The sequence below is a fragment of the Vicugna pacos genome, chromosome 14 (genome assembly GCF_048564905.1).
Source record: "Vicugna pacos chromosome 14, VicPac4, whole genome shotgun sequence".
Taxonomy (NCBI): domain Eukaryota; kingdom Metazoa; phylum Chordata; class Mammalia; order Artiodactyla; family Camelidae; genus Vicugna; species Vicugna pacos.
Window position 1 is genome coordinate 63,932,314 of NC_133000.1, and position 17,655 is coordinate 63,949,968.

Below are 17,655 nucleotides of genomic sequence, written 5' to 3' on the forward strand. Positions count from 1 at the left end.
CTAACATTTTAATTTAGATCAAAAGTAACAGAAGCACAGCAGAGTTTCGGGGCACAATGCCCACAACACATTTAGCCTAGCAGTCTCCTCTGGGAGCATCCCTTGTTACTTTTTGGCATTTCAACATATTTGAATATCGGTGGCTAAACCGATGAAGGTGGAAGAGGGAAGGATGAAGAGGAGGATGATCCTCACATCCAGTTTCTCCTGGAATCCCTTTATGCAACCCCTTCTTCAAATTCTGCAAAGGTGACCACGCAGAGAAGAAAGGGAAAAAAGTGGAGCTTTGCATTCTGTCACAGACAGGATACAAAGAAAACAAAACCACAACTCCTGCGGGCATAAGCCCCCAATTGGTGAGGGAGACCGGAGTACACACTTTAGCGACAATACAGCAGAGATGCCTAATGACTTAACACACTAGCATAATGATGCCAGGACTGACCACAGGAGCACATAGTCTACAGGAAGATGCGGGGAGAGAGTTTAAAGGCTTCTTGGAGGAGCTGGCATGTGAATCCAGGACTTGGAGGATAAACGGAAATGGTCCAGCAGTGAAGCCATGCCAGGTGAAGGAAGTGCTGTGCGCAGGTATGAAAGCACCCAGGTGATGGGCACAAGGCCTGGGTCAGGATGCATTTTGGAAGCTGCAGTAAATGAGGGAGGCCAGCAAGCAAGTTCAGGGTCAGCCTAAGCGGCCAAGTAGGCCGTGCTTTGCCTTCTCTGCAAAGGAAAGTCAGGAAAGGGGTTTAAGCAGGAGATTAATAACCATATCTGTGTTTTAGAAAGAGTGGTCTGGTGGCACTCTGGAGCGCGACGCTAAGTGAGGAGTGAAGGAGGGAAGTTGACCAAGGGAGTCTAGACAACCTTCGGAGATGAGGAGTCTGGAGGGCAGACACCACAACTATCTCCATCTGACAGAAACGCAGTCTTGGCTTAGAAATGTCAAGTGTTCAAAAGACACCAACACAGAGCCCTGTGCACCACTCACGTCTGCATCTCCCGTAGCAGTGACAACTCCCCACAAGAGGGGACCCTGACACAGAGCCTCAGCCCGGCCCCTCCCCGAGGACCTGGCAAAGCCCGCAGGGACCCACCCCTAAGTGGCACATACGCTTGCCTGGAAAGTAAGCACGGAAAACTCCTCAAGCCTCAAAATGTTACTCTACGAGAAACTCAGGACCAGCTGTATCACATTACGGGGATATTTCAAACTTCCGGAAAGTTGAGGAGAAACTATAATTTCCCAGCCTTCTTGTTTCTAAAGTTATACTCACAGTCGTGTCATCTGTGGGCTCCAGCCAGGTCTTCTCACCCCTCTGGACAGTATTCCCTGCTGGCTCCAAATTCTGCTACTACTTCTATTTATTTCCAGCCTTGCCAACCCTTTGCACTTGTCTTGTTCATTACATTGGGTGGAAATCCAATATCCCCTGTCTTACAGCTCTTATCACTCAAAACCCAAAGGACTTAGGATAAACTAAGCTTAGAACCTGAAAGAGAAACCCAAGGATCTTGATCTGACTTCATCATAGGTTATTCTGGGACCAAAGCAATTACCATGAAACATTGAGCTTTGAGATTATTTATTCTGCAAGTCTCCTCTTACAGGTGAGAAAACTACTGAAGTGGGGGGCGGGCTCGTGTGAGGTGGGGGAAGGAAGGAGAGTCGTCCACAGAGACTGAAAGGCAGGTCCTGGACCATATCTGAATCTGAATCTGCTCTCCAAAGTGCTTTCTCTGAGACCACCCATGCCATGCACTGCTACCTGGGCCACAGCTCTGCCATCTTGCATTTAGCCACCACCTGTCAAAGGGTAGAGCACACTGGGCAAGTGGCAGCCTCCTCGAAACACTGCGGTGACTACGGTGCCTATTTTACTGGTTAGGGAATAAACATTTCAGGGTCATCCTGCATTGTGCTGTAAGTCAATTTAAAAAAAAGAACTCTAGGGAGGAAAATAAGACGTCTCCAGACTCAGATAATCCACCAAGCTATGCTCTCACATAAACTTCTGGGAAGATGATAAAACATGACGCCCAAAAGAAGAGTGACCTCTAACTCCACTCTGTTCACGTTTCCAGCTTCTTCCGGCACGACCATCCTCCTGTGTCTGTCTGTGCTATTCAACCGCTGCTCTTCTGCCACTTAGAAACTGGCCTTTCTCTAACAATACTTAAATTTTGTAAGGGCAGGGAGTTTTCAGCCTTTCTTTTTCATTTTTATAATCCCAGCACCAATCATAAGCAAATACATTCATCTTCGTTAATGAATCGTACATATGCGTTCAGATATGGGTTCTGGAAAACCTGACTGGCCACTTAAAATTGTGGCTCTGTCACTTCTTCAGTGTATGACTTTGAGCAGGTTTCCTAATCTCCTGAGCACAGAGAGGTTAGGTAAAAAGACTAGTAGTAACAGCACCTGCCTCCTAGAATTGGGAGCATTAACTGAAATAATGTATTTAACAGGTTTAAAACAGCATCTGGCACAAAGCAAGGCACTACATAAATATTTTCTATTTTTATTCTTACACTGAAAAAAAGAAAGAAAGAAAACTGGCATTACTTTGTTGTAAAAAACAGTGACCAGCCACTCTGCACGCTGATGACAGACGTGAAAAAAGAAACTCGCCAGAGCTGAGTGGACTTCCACGTTCTCCATGAGGACACCTCCCGGAAGGGAAGAGTGGCTCCGGCTGTAACGAGGCAGTGACACGAGCTGTGGAACCGCCGTCTCTGGGTTAAGACGCATGTGCTTCCCAAAGAGTCCTCCCACCCCAGGCTCCACAGAACACATGTGCAGCAGCGGGGCCTCAGTCCGCAGACTGTTCATGAGAACGGTCAGGGGTCCCCATGCACCCAGCAGAGCAGTGCTGGGCCTGCTCTAGGAACTGAAAAATAGAACGTGTCCTTGCTGGAGCCAATGATGATTTAAGTGTTATATGCTTAAGCGGAAAAGGATGGGTGAGATTCACACTCACTGTGCCTAAAAAATACCACGTGAAAAGTATTTCTGAGGAAGGAAGCCCCTCATGACCTGGGGAGAGGGAGCGTATATCTCACTCAACTCTGTATCCCCAGGGCACTACCCAGTATGTCTGGTAAATCTCAGTCCTTACAGATGCAGCTGAATGAACAAAGAGATAAACAAATGAAGGGGAAAGCCAAAGAGCACAGTGAAGGCTTGTGGTTCTGAATAAGCAAAGTGTCCTGTTTTTTGTCACCTGGGAATATGTTATTACAAAGAACTTGCAGGACATCTTCCCTTCACCACTCAATATTTTAAAAACAAGAAGCTACTTATTAAATGTCATCACTGTTATATCATTCATTATTTCTGAAGACATCTAAAGGGAGGCAGGAAAACATAGAGGCCAGAAGGGCTTTATAATTTAATAACACAATCACAGTCCTCTAAAGTCTTATAGGCAATTGACAACAATATGATCATTGCCCATAAGCTTGTGTCTCAGGGGGTTGCATTTTAATTTGCTTCTGCTGTTTCTAGAGTAAACAGAACTTCAGAGAGAAAAGGTTTTCCCAGGTAATGCACTGAATTGTCTGACCAGAAGCCCAGTCTCCTACCCCTTTCTTCATTGGTACACATGCTGCCTCCTCATTTAGCTAATCATTTATTCTTTCAAGTATTAAAATAAGAACTCAGATTCAGTGTTTGACACCTGAAGATCCCAGAAAAACATCAAAAACAGAAAAGATGCCTCTGAAAAGATATTCTTTAAAAATACCTAGTGAGTGTGCCAAACACGTGAAATGCTGTTCTCTCCATCTTCACGTCTTTCAGCCTTCAAAAGTCCCAAAATAAGACCTGGGCTGCAGTCTGTACCTGCGTCCTGAAAGTAACCCAGTGAAAGGGTAAAAAACCCAGGACACAGACCCCAGCCAGTCATGACTCTCGAGGCCACACCCTTTTCCTCTAAATTGTTGAGCCTTACAATTAGAATGAATTATTTCCAGGAATTACGTTAGAGTTTTGGGGGTGAAAATAGGAAATCAACTGTAAGCAGGGTCACTAACTTGCAGAACATCAAGAATATCCTGATTGTTCCCCTGTTCGTCATTCACAGCCCACAAAGTCATTTTTCTATGGGGTTGGCAGTGATCCTGGGCAGGAATGGGGAAATTTCACCATGAACTTCCTCCCCAGCTTACTGACACAATGAAGCAACAAGACCTACCTACGTAGGTGCCTGTAAATTGAATCTTGCAGCCTTTGAAAATCTATAATGCCCAAACATACTTCTCTTAGACACACTGACTTTACCTGGCACAGAACAAGCAACCACTGTAAGGGAAACTTAACTGTTACCCTGGCAGAGGGGAAAGAAACATTAACTTGAGAGAAGTTTTATAGAAAAAGTACTTCTTCTGACCAGCATAAATGCTTTCAGATACATTTACTAGTACATTCACTGCCCACAGAGGCATTTCTCAATGAGTGTCTATTGTACTAATGGCAAAAAATTGAAAACAAATTGAATCATATTATGGTACAGCCATTAAAAATGATGGCATACATTTGCAGCAACATGGATGGACCTAGAATTTATCATACTAAGTGAAGTGAGTCAGAGAAAGACAAATATCACATGATATCACTTATATGTGGAATCTTAAAAAATGACACAAATGAACTCATTTTCAAAATAGAAAGAGACTCACAGACAGAGAAAACAAACTTCTGATTATCAAATGGAAAAGGGGATGGAGGAAGGATAAACTAGGAGTTTGAGATTAGCAGATACAAACTGCTATATATAAAATAAACAAGACCCTATGGTATAGCACATGGGACTATATTCAGTATCCTGTAATAACCTGTAATGAAAAAGAGAGAGAGAGAGAGAGAGTGTGTGTGTGTGTATATGACTGAATCACCATGCTGTACACTAGAAACTAACACAACAGTGTAAATCAATTATACTTCAGTGACCAAGAAAGATGTTCTTCATATATTATGGGAGAAAATTAATGCAGAAATCGGTAATACTATTTTCCAAACACATACACACAATAAGTTATGTCTTTATACACCATATGATATCACTCATACATGGAATCTAAAAAAGAAAAAGAAAAAAAGAGGACACTAATGAACTCATCTACAAAAGAGAAACAGACTCACAGACATAGCAAACAATCTTATTGTTACTGGGGGTAAGGGGATGGGAAGGGATAAATTTGGGAGTTTGAGATTCACAAATGTTAACCACTATATGTAAAAATAGATAAAAACCAAATTTCTTCTGTGTAGCACAGGGAACTATATTCAATATCTTGTAATAATCTTTAATGGAAAAGAATACACACACACACACACATAATATATATACACACACACATACATAACTGGGACATTATACTGTATGCCAGAAACTGACACATTTGTAACTGACTATACTTCTATTTTAAAAAGTTGTATTTTTAGGTGCATGGGACAAAGTGTGCAAGCATATACACCAAATAATTAACAGCAGGCACTTTTGGAGAGTAAAATTAGGGGCACTTTACATTTCCCTATTTTTACACTACTCATATTTCTACTTTCATGTATTAATTATTTTCATGCTTTCTAAACTATGTAATATTTTCCCCCAAGGACTGATCCTGTATATAACTAAAACCAGCAGAACTTGATTTCAAAATGCTACCTCTTCAATAAAATAAGTTACTTAACTTAAACATTACAGACTTGGGGTTTCTCAACAAGCAAGCGAGCTACTGACATCATAATAACGAACAGCACTACAACACAGATCTCTCTTGTCTGTGCTGGCATGCTTTAAAAAAAATTATCTGGAAAAAAGTTGCATTCTAAGCAGTTTGTTAAATTCGCATTTGCTGTGGGCAGTAATAATCACAGGTAAGGAGATCTGCCCTGGGCAGGGGCTCTGCTTAAATATCATTGCCTCTCTGATCTGATAGCAGCTCTTTTTATCTTGCTTACCTCACTGAAAGAAGAGAAACACCATCAGATAAGACAAACTTACTTGTTGTATCACTGTTGTCCTCACCTCTCCCTCACACCTCTCTCCGCAGGTGCTCTGAGCCAGAGCTCTCCTGCAGCCAGGAGCTCCTGGGTCCCCACAAGCCCTCCCACCAGGTGCAGCTGTAGCCGGCAAGGCCCTATCCATTTCAGTGGAAAACGAACTCCCCGTGGAACTGCCTGGAGTTAAGAGTTGACCTAAACGAATAACTGGGACATGAATGGCTGGTGTTTCAAGCACAAGAAAGAGGAGCAAGTTTTTTAAAAATCATTCGGATGATTTAAAAAAAAAAATCACAGAGCATCTTTCTACAGTGTATTTAATCCTCTGGACAAATATTTCTACACATCTGGAGAATTACTGACAAAAGATTTTTAAGAATATTCACAAGGGAACCCAAACCACACAACTTCCTCCAAGAAATCATAAGGGACATCAGCTGGGAGCTTTAACCAGTTACATCTATTACTACATGTAAGCAGCTCAAGCTTCTCAATAGATAAATGAACTATTGTGCTAGCAGAAAGGAATCCAAGATAACAAATAACATCTCTAAACAATATACAGGGGAGGAGGTGGGGCAGGAGGCAGGGAGGAGTACTAAATCTCTCAGATAGAGACCTGCAGTGAAAAAGGCCATCACACTTTAATAGACTTTCTCAGTTTGTAGTTAGCAATATAATTTTGAAGGCAATAGAATATAAAGCAGTCTCACAGGTCAAAAGTAACTTAATTCAAAGCAAATCCATAACAGAGAAGTTTAAGTTCTTAAAGACATTAACTTAATAAAATCATAAAGTGGTTAATGATAACAACAATTGAATCTCCATGCTTAAAAAATCACTATGTAAAAGTGCTAAGTTTAACAATCCCTTAAACAGATCATTTGAAAGGCTCAATTGTCCCCTCTGCAGTGCATGTTGGTGGTTTTTTGCAGTTTGCTTAAAAAATTATGTGCCTTTATTGTACTAAAGAAATTCCGAGAGAGAAGCACAACCCACTCATTGATGACAACAACAAAACCATTTTTCACATTCCTCCCAAAGTCTACACAAGCACCTGAATTTATCCAAACTGCTCTAAGTTTAGCTACTGTTAAGACTAGAAACTTTTTTATCAATTGGTTCAAAGTTTATGTTGTTTCTTACTTTGTTCAATTCAAGGCAAACCTGTTAAAATGAGTGAGAACACATGTAACTTCAGCAGTTATGTTCCTTACCCACCATCCCCCAATATCATCATCCTAACTTTTACAATTATATAAATACATATTGTAAAAGTATTTTAATTTTGCAAAGGACATCTTTCCAACCCTATGAAGGCAATTACTGTGTGTCTCTTGGGTTTACGTTTGGCAACAGTGCAGCTAGGTGGGACATAACTTTGAACAATACATTGTTGTTCTATATAAAGAAGCCTCCTGGAAACCATATTCACCCACAAAACGTAAACATATCTTTCCTCCCAAAGAGGAATCAAAGTGGAACCGAAGTCAATCTACAGGAGAAGAGAGAGAAGAGAGTTCACCAGAGACAGGCAAGGCAAGTTTAAAATCAAACCAGAGTGCAAGAAGGCAGCAAGCACCCACCCGCGGTGAAAGCGCAGCGTGGAAAAGGCAGAAAAACCCCACGGACAGGCCCCTCTTACCAGCACTGGCCCTGGGCTCTCTGCTTCCACTTCTCCCTGGGCTGCATCCTTGCACTGCACGGGGGACTCGATCACCAGCTCCTTTTTGACATTTCTACTACTTGTCCTGCACTTATCAGCCTGCATCCTCGTCTGAAAACACAAGTCAGAAGGTCTGCAACTGGGACAGCTGCGAGCCCTCAGCTGTGCAAGGCACACGCATGCCAGGGGCCCGAGGACGGAAAGGAAGCTAGCTTCCCAGGCATAAGCGGCCAGCCCTGCCGTCTGGGTCCACAGAGCCCGCCAGGGTGGGAGGGCCAGCTTCCAGGGGTGTTACTACTCCTCGGAAAATGGGAGGTTCCCACTCTCCAGCCAAAGGAAAACAAACCCCGAACTGTACAATACACAGTGCACTGCCTCTCCGATAAACACCGGCCTTATTGTGTCTGCCCCACGCAGTGTTGGCCACATCGACCTGAATCAAAATAGTGCAGTGTTTTTAAAAGAAAACCAGTCACAGTTAGACTCCTTCATAATTACTTCAAATCTGGAACTGAAGAGAAGCTAGGTCATCTGGCTGCTCTAAAATTCTTATATAGTTTCTGGATGCTTTCCCTCATGTTATTGCTAAACACCAAATGCTTGGCTGATCAGCAAAGGAGGGAAGGGCAACCAGCAAGGGGTTCCTGTCGCCTGCACTCCACACATGCAGGTGCAGGGAACGAGCTTCTCCCTGCACGACAGACGGCAGCACGCCAAACTTATCTACTGTTTTATAGTAGATAAAAGACGAGGTCATCAAACGTTTTCATAAAATACCACATATCACAGTAAATGCTTTTATTAAACAGAATATTACATTAAATCCATCAACAGGGATGTGAGTCTGGTACTAGGTACCAAGGGGATTAAAATATAAAAATATAAGGCAGAGTAAGTGTCTCTCTCTTCCAGGAGTGTCAGGGTAAGTTGAGAAGGCAAGATGAATGGACATTATAAATGACAGATTCATGTAATTAATAGGGATTTGCACAAAAACATAGCAAAGTAGCTGGGTCACTACCCCACGGTTCAGTGGTGATAGCACCCAAAATGTGTTTTCCCAAAAGCCTGCCATTTTTAATATTTCCTCACATTAATAGTAGATTAATTTTTAATTCATTTTAAAGTCATCTTTTAGGAAAAACCAAAACAGAAGTGTTAAGGGATTTATTAAAAATTACATGGAAATGAGCATTAAGATGGGATGAAATATTAATCTGTCCTCCTGGGATGCTGCAGAGCTTCTGCCAATTAGTTATCCTGCTTATTTCATTAAAATCAAGGAGAAATTATTAACAGTAAATAACAGAAGTAGCAGTAGTAATAGGTAAATGATGAGCTATCAAATAGCAACAACAGGTACCATCAGGTACAGGTGTATCTACCAAGGAAAATATATAAACTAGTGTATAAAATACAGGTACAAATCTACTTTCCAGGCCAAGCTGCACCCTACCCAACATGTCCTTCTTCTTCTACCAGAGCCTCTGGAGGCCACCTCAGTCTCTGTCCCTCACCACCCGGAATCTTATTTCTTAAATTTGGGTAATATCTTTCAGGGTAAATATAAACTCACCAAATCTGTGTTCTGAAATAATACAATCTATGAATTTTTTAAATTTTATATTTGTAAAATTACAAGAGGTTAGGAAAAAAACCAGAGTTTCAGTTACATGAATACAGATTTGAACAGTCAAATCGAAACTTAGAAATGTTCTATAAATCAGAGGAGGCAACCCACAGCACAAAACAAATAAACTGAGCCTCTGTAAAGTATAACATAACCAACAACTCAAAAATCTTTTTGAAATGGCTCGAGAAGTTCTAAAAAGTCCAGTTCTTCCTCAAATCCCCTTCATCATTAAGCCACTAGAAGTTCTAGACTTTTAAGGAGAAAAATGCTATTCTACTTATTGGGTCAAAATATCCTGACATTCTGTAAGTAACAAGAAGGAACTAAAAGGTTATTTAATTTATGGACGCTGTAAGTGATCATCATGTCCCAAGACCTGCACGGGTAATTTAATAATCTTCGTAACAACCCTGTGAAGTAGGTAACATGGTTATTCCCATTTTACAGATGAGGAAACATGCACAGAAAGGTTACATATGTGTAGGTCACACAGCACAGTGGCAATATGGGTCCAGTGTACACACTTTTCACTATAATGCTATGCTAAACCAGCTATCTATTCGAACAATGTCAACTGCTAAAAGACACAAATACATAAAAGCTACCGATCAGCAATTAAAAAAAGATAAAAGGCAGCATCTGGATTTAATCCAACCAAGGTAATTTCAATGAAATGGTAAAAGGGGAAAAATGGCATAGCACGGTGCCTGATACATAGTAGGTGTTCATTTAATTGTAACTACTGTTGTTATTCCAATCTGAAGATGTTAACCTTAGTCTTAAATTTAGGACTTTGCTTGCAACGTTTCTTTTACGACGGGGAGGTAATTAGGTTTCTTCACTGATTTCCACTTCAAGGAGGTACTGGGGATTGAACCCCTGACCTCTTGGGTGCTGGGCATGGGCTCTACCCCTTGAGCTATACCCTTCCCCCCAAAATTCAGGACTCTGGATATGTGACCTAAAACAAGAATTTCACCAACTGCGTTGCTACAACACATTACAAAGTGCTTCAGCAATTTCAAACCAACTGCCCTTCCCTCTGCAGCTTGATTATGACAAAGGGCTTCAAATAGTTGTCTTGATTCCCCCGTGTTCATGCCATGAGCCAGGCATCTTCTTCTTAAAGTTCTTCTATATTTTTCAAAACTTCAGCCATGAATTTATACTTCTTCTGTAATCAAAGAAAAATCTTTGAATTGGCTCTGGGCTTCCAAGCAGCCAAGACAGAATGGCAAACGTAATCAGTTCCATAATTCACATCATCAAAAGGAAAACATAACAAGCTGTAAAGCAAGTAAATCTTTTGAAAAGTTTCTCACACAGAGATTTGCATAAAAGGGAACTGTTTAATGTGTAGACAAGGTTCTCAACATTTATAGGAAAAGCAGCAGCAAAATTCACATAGCTTGCCCACCACCATCTCTGAGCATTACACCTAAACCCCAAACAAAAGAAAGCAATTCTGAGAGCAAGATATTCATCCAGTCTATCACGTTCAAGTAGGTCCAATTTATGAAAAAAGTACATTCTCAGGACTTAGAGGACTGGAGATACTATTGTCAGCTTTCCTGCCACCTAACTTCTCAGGCAACGTAAAGTGTCCTTGTTCTATTCTGCTCATTTAAGACAGACCAACACTTTAGAAGTCTGCCCATCAAAGGGAGTCACACGGTACAGCATTTAACATCCCAACTTCAACCAACAAGTAGGATGTGGTTTCTCTAAGGGATTTCATGAGATCGATGTCTGGGGACATGAGAATGACATCTGGTCAGAGCAACCACAAGAGGAAATGCCATCTTAGAAGGACAGGAAGGAGGTGGTCAAATTTTCCTTTACAACATTTCAAACGAACAAGGTATACATTGGACCTCTGGATTCAAATCCACATTTACTAATAAGCCCCTAACTCTAGCAACCTCAAGGTCTTTCACACAGTAACTAGTTTAACTCTTAAAATAACAATTACATCTATTAACAAGCATTAAGGGTATAGAGTTTTACTGTTAAAAACAGAATGGAGCAAAACCCATGGGGAAAGTAGGAACATTCCAGAAGTCAGATGAAATGGGTGCTCCTGTACATGGGTTTCAGCTCTCAGATTTTAATATATATACAAATTATTATGCAGGTTGGGTACACAAAACCATGAAAACTTTACAGGAAATTTAAGGAATTTTTCAAGGGCAAATTTTTACTATAAGGAAGGCTAACTTTAGACTCCAAAGTTATCTTCCCCCTCACACCATAAGATGAAGTTCCATCACATTCTGAAAAGTATGAAGCTGGATGAAGGGCCCTCTCACCCAGAGGACGCCTAAACAAGCCCCAAGACGCTGTTTAAACGCCACCTTCTCTATGAAACTCCCTGGGTCCTCCTCGTCAGAATGAATTAGCTCCTCTTCTGATACCATATGGGGTACTACGTTCATTTACCTTCATTGTGGAGCTTTTCACAGTCCACCTCTCACTAAGTTTGTATGCACTGCACTCTTCGGTGAGACTGTAAATTCATAGGGGCAGGGACTGTATCTTAACCACCCTTGAGTCCCCAGTGTCTGAAGTACTACAAGCATTCAAAACATATTGGCTGAATTGAATACTTCTGTCAATTTTGTGTCACTGGTTATCTTTAGCTCTAAAGTGCAATTTGGTGGTTGAAAAACATGCAAATATTTTCATTTGTTAATGGCCCAAATTAAGGCAGAAGCATTCAACTGCTCTTACACTGAAAACCAGTGGACCATTTCCTAAAAATTAAAATGTTCCTTTCTCCCAGCTAAGAAGACGTTCTTCTGTAAAATTTGCTAGACATCGTTTAAGACAAAGATATACTTGGAAACACACATGCTTTGGAGCAAAGACTTAAATACATATTAGACATGTATTCCAAAGTAATCATTCCTTTTCTCTTTTCTGGGAAAATGTGAAACAGCAAGTAAAAATTATTAAGAAAAATTACAAAAGGGAGCAAATGACAATGTTCCACAGTGTATTAGTACTTGGTCACCTTGCTGGCCAAAGAAAAGAAGTGTTGGGAATACGATCTGTCCTTCTGAGAAAATAAAAATATGGTACATAGAAGCAGCAACACAGAGAACAGGACAAGACAACAGGTGCAGGGAGCAAAGTGCTAAACAGTCAGTTACAGTAGAGGAGGAATGCAGTGACAAAAAGGTAGGACAGATGTGGGGGCAGGAGAGGTGAGTGGGAGGGGACAAGAGAGAGTGTTTCTGTCTCAGACTCTTGGGGACTCCCAAAGAGTTAATATCAGAAAAACACATTGTGATATAAATTCTAATGCTCACCTCAATTACTTCTGTGATTGGAGATTTAATGAAGTAATCACATAAATGCAATATACATTATCATCAAGCCTAGTGTTTCTTAGCCTAGAATCCAAGGCTGAACTTGGGGGGGGGTCCATGAACCCTCTAAAATTACACTCAAAATTTTGTGTGACTTCTGGGGAGAGGCCCTAAGAGTTTACCTAGTTCTTAGAGCAGGGACCAAGGGAAGACCCTCCACTCACAGAATAAGGAAATTGAGGTCCAAAGAGATGAGCAAGAGAGCCAAAAGAGGTTTTAAGACACAAAGCTCTTCACTCTAGCAGGTTCAAATGCAATTAAGTAGAGATAAAGCAACTGAAACAGTTTAAATGGCTGAATACACAGACCATTAGATGGCAATCAGCAGTGTCAACACCTGCAGTCTTATTTGCTGACTGACGGCCAAGTCAGCAAAAGGGTCATCAGATGAAGCCCAATGCCCAGTAGACAATCAAAGTCCAACAAAGCATACCTCCAAACAGGGCAAATAAGTGAACCAATAAAAGTTGTTTTTTTTTTTTTTGAGAACTTTTAAAGACATTGAGGAAATGCCCACAATTATACAAACATATAAGACTGAAAAAAAATACAACAAAATGTGACTGATGATTATTTCTGGTATGTAAGACTTAGTGATTTTATTTTTCTCTAAACTGTTTTGTTTCCAGATTTTCTTTGAAAGTACCCAACACTTATATACTCAGAAAAAACGAATAAGGTGTATTACAAGACATTGTCATAGAAAAAGCTTACATTGAGGTTTTAGCCCCCACTATACTGCTCAACTGCTGTGTGACATTAGAAAAGTCACTTCACCTCTCTGGGTCCCACACACTTCACTCATAAAACAATGAAGAACTTACACCAAAAGATCTTTCCAGCTCTACATACCTAAAATATTAATAAAACTTCCTGTATTGATGACATTTGGGGAAAAATATACCACTGCAATGGAATGTTAAACATTTCAAAATCATATTGCCATACTACACACAAAAGAAAACCGCAAAGACTGAAAGGTGGATATATTTCTAAACGTGCGAGATTCATTCATTCATTCATTTCCAACAGGGCAGGGGCAGAGCTGCGAGGCTGGCAGAGGACGAGAACCCCAGGATGTTCTACTGGTGAACAAGTGGGCGGAGAGGCCTTCTGCCCCCTCCCCAAAGCCTGAGGGTAAGCCCACCGCGCTAGGAAAGAGGGCACGGGCCCTAAAGAGGGCTCTGTGTTTAGATAAGGAGAGTAAGCTAGGCAGGGTCCTCCTGCTTCTAGAGGCTGCTCTCTGGTTCTGGCTGTGTGAATTTAGGGAGGACTTCACCCCTCTAGGGGCCCAGTTCCCCTACCAGGAAAACAGGGATCAGAATGTCCACCATAATTATCCTAGCTAACTATGGTTCATTCCCAAGACCCAGGTGGATAAAGGATGTGTCCCACTGTGCGGAGGAACCTGCAGCCACAAATGTTCAAGAAGATTCTCAGTAAAGACAGCCCTACCCCACCCATGACACCCCTTTCCCTGCTTCCATTCTCACACAGCCTTCATCACCATCTGGCATTCTATACTCTGTTTTTCTTATTTGTTTAGTGTCTGTCTAACTCCAATTTAAAAAAGCAGCAGCTCCATGAAGACAGAGATTTTTGTCTCTTGCTCACTGCTCTATTCCCAGCTCCTAAAACAGGGGAGGTGCTCAAAAAACAGTTCTTGAATCCCCTCAGTCTGGATACAGAGCTCTTACACTCTGGACACCAACAGATTTTCTGTGAACCATTTATTTTAATCACAATAATGATCATTCAGCCAGCAGCGTCCATGATTTGTTTTAGAGATGGAAATTTACAAAGCCAAGGAAAACATAATGTGCCTGGGATTTTTCTCAGGAAATGAAACTTGCAGCCTGAGCTACCAAAGCCCAGCCTGCTGCAGCCTCAACCTTGACTGGAGCTACTCCAGAGAGTTTTATCTCCTCTCGTCAGCTGGGAGCGCAGGGAGGGGCGATGGTTATGTACTGTGTACACAGCAGGCAATCTATAAGTGTTTGCTTATAGAATAAATGATGAAACTGCCTCACCTTGACTTGACTTGTCACCAACCCAAGCATCAAGGGAGTTCACACGAAGTTAGAATTTTCTAACTTTCCTCACCACCTGACAAATGTTAAGGGCCAGAGAATGTGCCTGGTGAGAAAAACAAAAGCTTTTTTTTAAAGGCACTAACATTTTTCTTTCAAATGCCTTATTCGTTGTAAATGGAAGACAAAAATGTCCATTCTTTCACTCCCCATATCCATCTCTCAAAACAATTTAACGAAAAATGCAAATAAACACCCTCCAAACTGAGGGTTTATGAAGTCTCTGTGTACGTTAATTTAATTTTCATTAGTGTTTATATGGTGCGAAACCAGAGGACCATCTTGATGTACAGACAACAGAAGTGGGACAAGCTGGAAAAGGTCACATGGCTATGATCACTCCTAAGTGTCACAGTTCATGGCCATCAGCCCCCTGACATGGTGGGGGCGGGGAGAGAACCAGTCCAGCCAACACTGCACACCTACTTCTGCAAAAAGGAAATCACCCCCAGGCAGCAAGGGGCAGACCCTGCATGAGGAAACTTGGCAAAGAGGGTATGGAGTCTCCCCCTAGCACTTTCAGCTAAATTTAGCTTGCATTTTAAGACAATGATAATTTATAATAATACCAGTTCCCTAACAATAACTGGGAAGTCCCCTCTTTTAAAAAGCATTAGATTATGTCCCTTCCATAAGATAAACTCATCAGCGGCAAAGATGATATATCCTTTTCCATCCTGCTACCTCAGTGAGGGCCTTCCACTTCTTCCAAGCTCATTGTGACTGATTTCCTTTGTGAAATTAAGAGACTGACAAGGAATAGAAAACAAAGCTGACAGCTTTAGGGGGTTTAAACGTTATTCCTGGACAACACATCCTGACCAGTCAAACCTTCCCCCAGAGTGCTTATAAAAATACATAACTAAACTAAATGAATTTTTCATAGATAAGCTACAAGTAATGGTGATCAGAGGTGGAGGGAGGTACAAACAAGGTAGGTGGGGGGAAGGCAAATGTCACGGAAGGGGGGCCATCAGAGCTTCCCTTCACTGCCAATCAACACACACACACGGTGGTGGTGGTGATGGAGTTGCTGAATAGTCCAGAGTTACTTCTGCTACGTTTCTAAAGTATGACATGTGCAACACAATGGGCTTCAGCTTTCCTTGCCCACACAAGGGAAAAAACTTCCACGAGGTGTGGTTAAAAGAGAGAAGGCAATGTCTAATCAAGCTCTGAAAAGCAGAGCACCAGGGGCTATGAATATTCCACTGGACTTTCCACAAAAAGGGGCCAGATCTTGAAGTCCCTCTGTCCATCCAAAAACAGCAGGTTAAATAAATACAAAATAAACGAGGCTCCAATGTTACATGAAGCATTTAGTAACTCTCTAGGCACACACATCCATTAGTGCTTTGCCAAGACCTAAATCCAGAAGTCAGTATTTATTTATTTGTTTAAGTAACTGTCACAGGAATTTCACACAGAACGGAGAGGAAAAGGAAGAGAGTGGCTTGGGGTCTGGCAGAGGTGGGCAAGGAAAACATCCCCAAGTCCCTACTATGTGCTCAGCACCCGACATACATTCTCATTTAATTCAGTTCAATGTAACCCTTAACAATAATAACACTAGAAGGAGGTATGTTTACAGAAACCGGTGTTCTTATAAATTATATAACTTTTACCCTAAGTCCACACAGTTACTGTGCTTTGGAGCTGTTTCAAAATTAATCTGAAAGCTAGTAATTAAGTAGATCGGAATATTTTAAAGTTCATTTCAAACATAATTTTACCTCCTTTTCAAACATGTATCTCCTTAAGGAAGCCAAAAATAAAAAAAATACTGGAGAGTTTTCTAGGCTTGAAAATATAAGAATAGACAATAATAAGAAATGAAAACTGAAATTTAATTGTTAATAGTGGATGTATCTGAAGTATGGAACAAAGGCTTTTATTTTCCCTATTTTCTACTTAGCTATACTTTCTAGACTTCCCTTAATAAGCATGAATTATTTTAAACTAAACACATTTTTTGAAACTTCTAAAGCCATTTATTACTATTCGGGAATTTTTTAAAAATTGTATCTAGAAAGCAGCTAATGCATATACAATACTTCCTCCCTGGCCAGGGCTGGGATGAGTTAAGTAAGACAGTCAATTGAGGAATAGAATTTAAGATAGTGCTAAAACCTCAGTAATCAAGATAAATAAAATTTAATGAAATACTCAAATAAAATCAAAGTTAATATCCCCAAAAAAGTCATGGTAAACAAATCAAAACTTGAAATAAAGATAAGATCAGTACTACTGATATTTTTTCTTTTTGCCTCAGGCTTCATTCAATACGGCTGACATGGTGAGATGTAGTGTATTGCTCCCCTACCATCTATGTTACAGATGAGGAAACCACGGCATGGAAGTTGGGGAATTAGTCCGAGGTCACAGGGCTGCTATGTGGCAAAACACCTTAATCAGATTAATAAGGGTTCATTTTCATTTGCCTTGGCCATAAAGATAAAACCAACATCTATTTGAAAACTGGCCCACAAGTGACCAACCAGATCTTCAGATATTATCCACAACTTAAAAGATTTAAAACTCAAATGCAACATAAGTTCTTATACCTTAGAACATTAACTGAATACAGGCGCAATTTGGGTAAAGGACCAAAACCTCACTCTATGGAAACCTCTTTTATTTTCTTGTTCACTCATAGGTGAAACCTCTTAATTGTCCAAAACATGGAACAGAGTGAGGGAAGACGGAAATATGAGAGCAAAGCATTTCCTCTCATTTTAATCCCCCAAAGGAAGGAAGGAAGGAACAAACAGAATAACCTGGAGACCTGGCTCCCAGGGCAGGGCAGTCTCCCCACATGCAAACTTGTGACAACCCTTCATGTCACAGCCTGCAGGGATGGCACAGCACACAGACCCACTGCAGTC

General features: G+C 41.0%; 1 protein-coding gene across 9 annotated transcripts in view; it reads right to left on the reverse strand.

Annotated features, from left to right (window-relative positions):
• Nucleotides 1-17,655, reverse strand: part of DOCK9 (dedicator of cytokinesis 9) — a 254,743-nt gene that overhangs the window by 154,131 nt on the left and 82,957 nt on the right. For 3 of the 9 annotated variants that reach the window (XM_031684409.2, XM_072976486.1, XM_006208322.3), the window contains exon 1: nucleotides 7,656-7,953. The exons of the other annotated variants lie outside the window; for them this stretch is intronic. In XM_031684409.2, coding sequence (XP_031540269.1) covers nucleotides 7,656-7,781 — 126 coding nt within the window. In that variant the 5' untranslated portion in view covers nucleotides 7,782-7,953. Of the gene's footprint in view, nucleotides 1-7,655; nucleotides 7,954-17,655 lie in introns of those variants that run through there. 9 annotated transcript variants of the gene reach the window in all.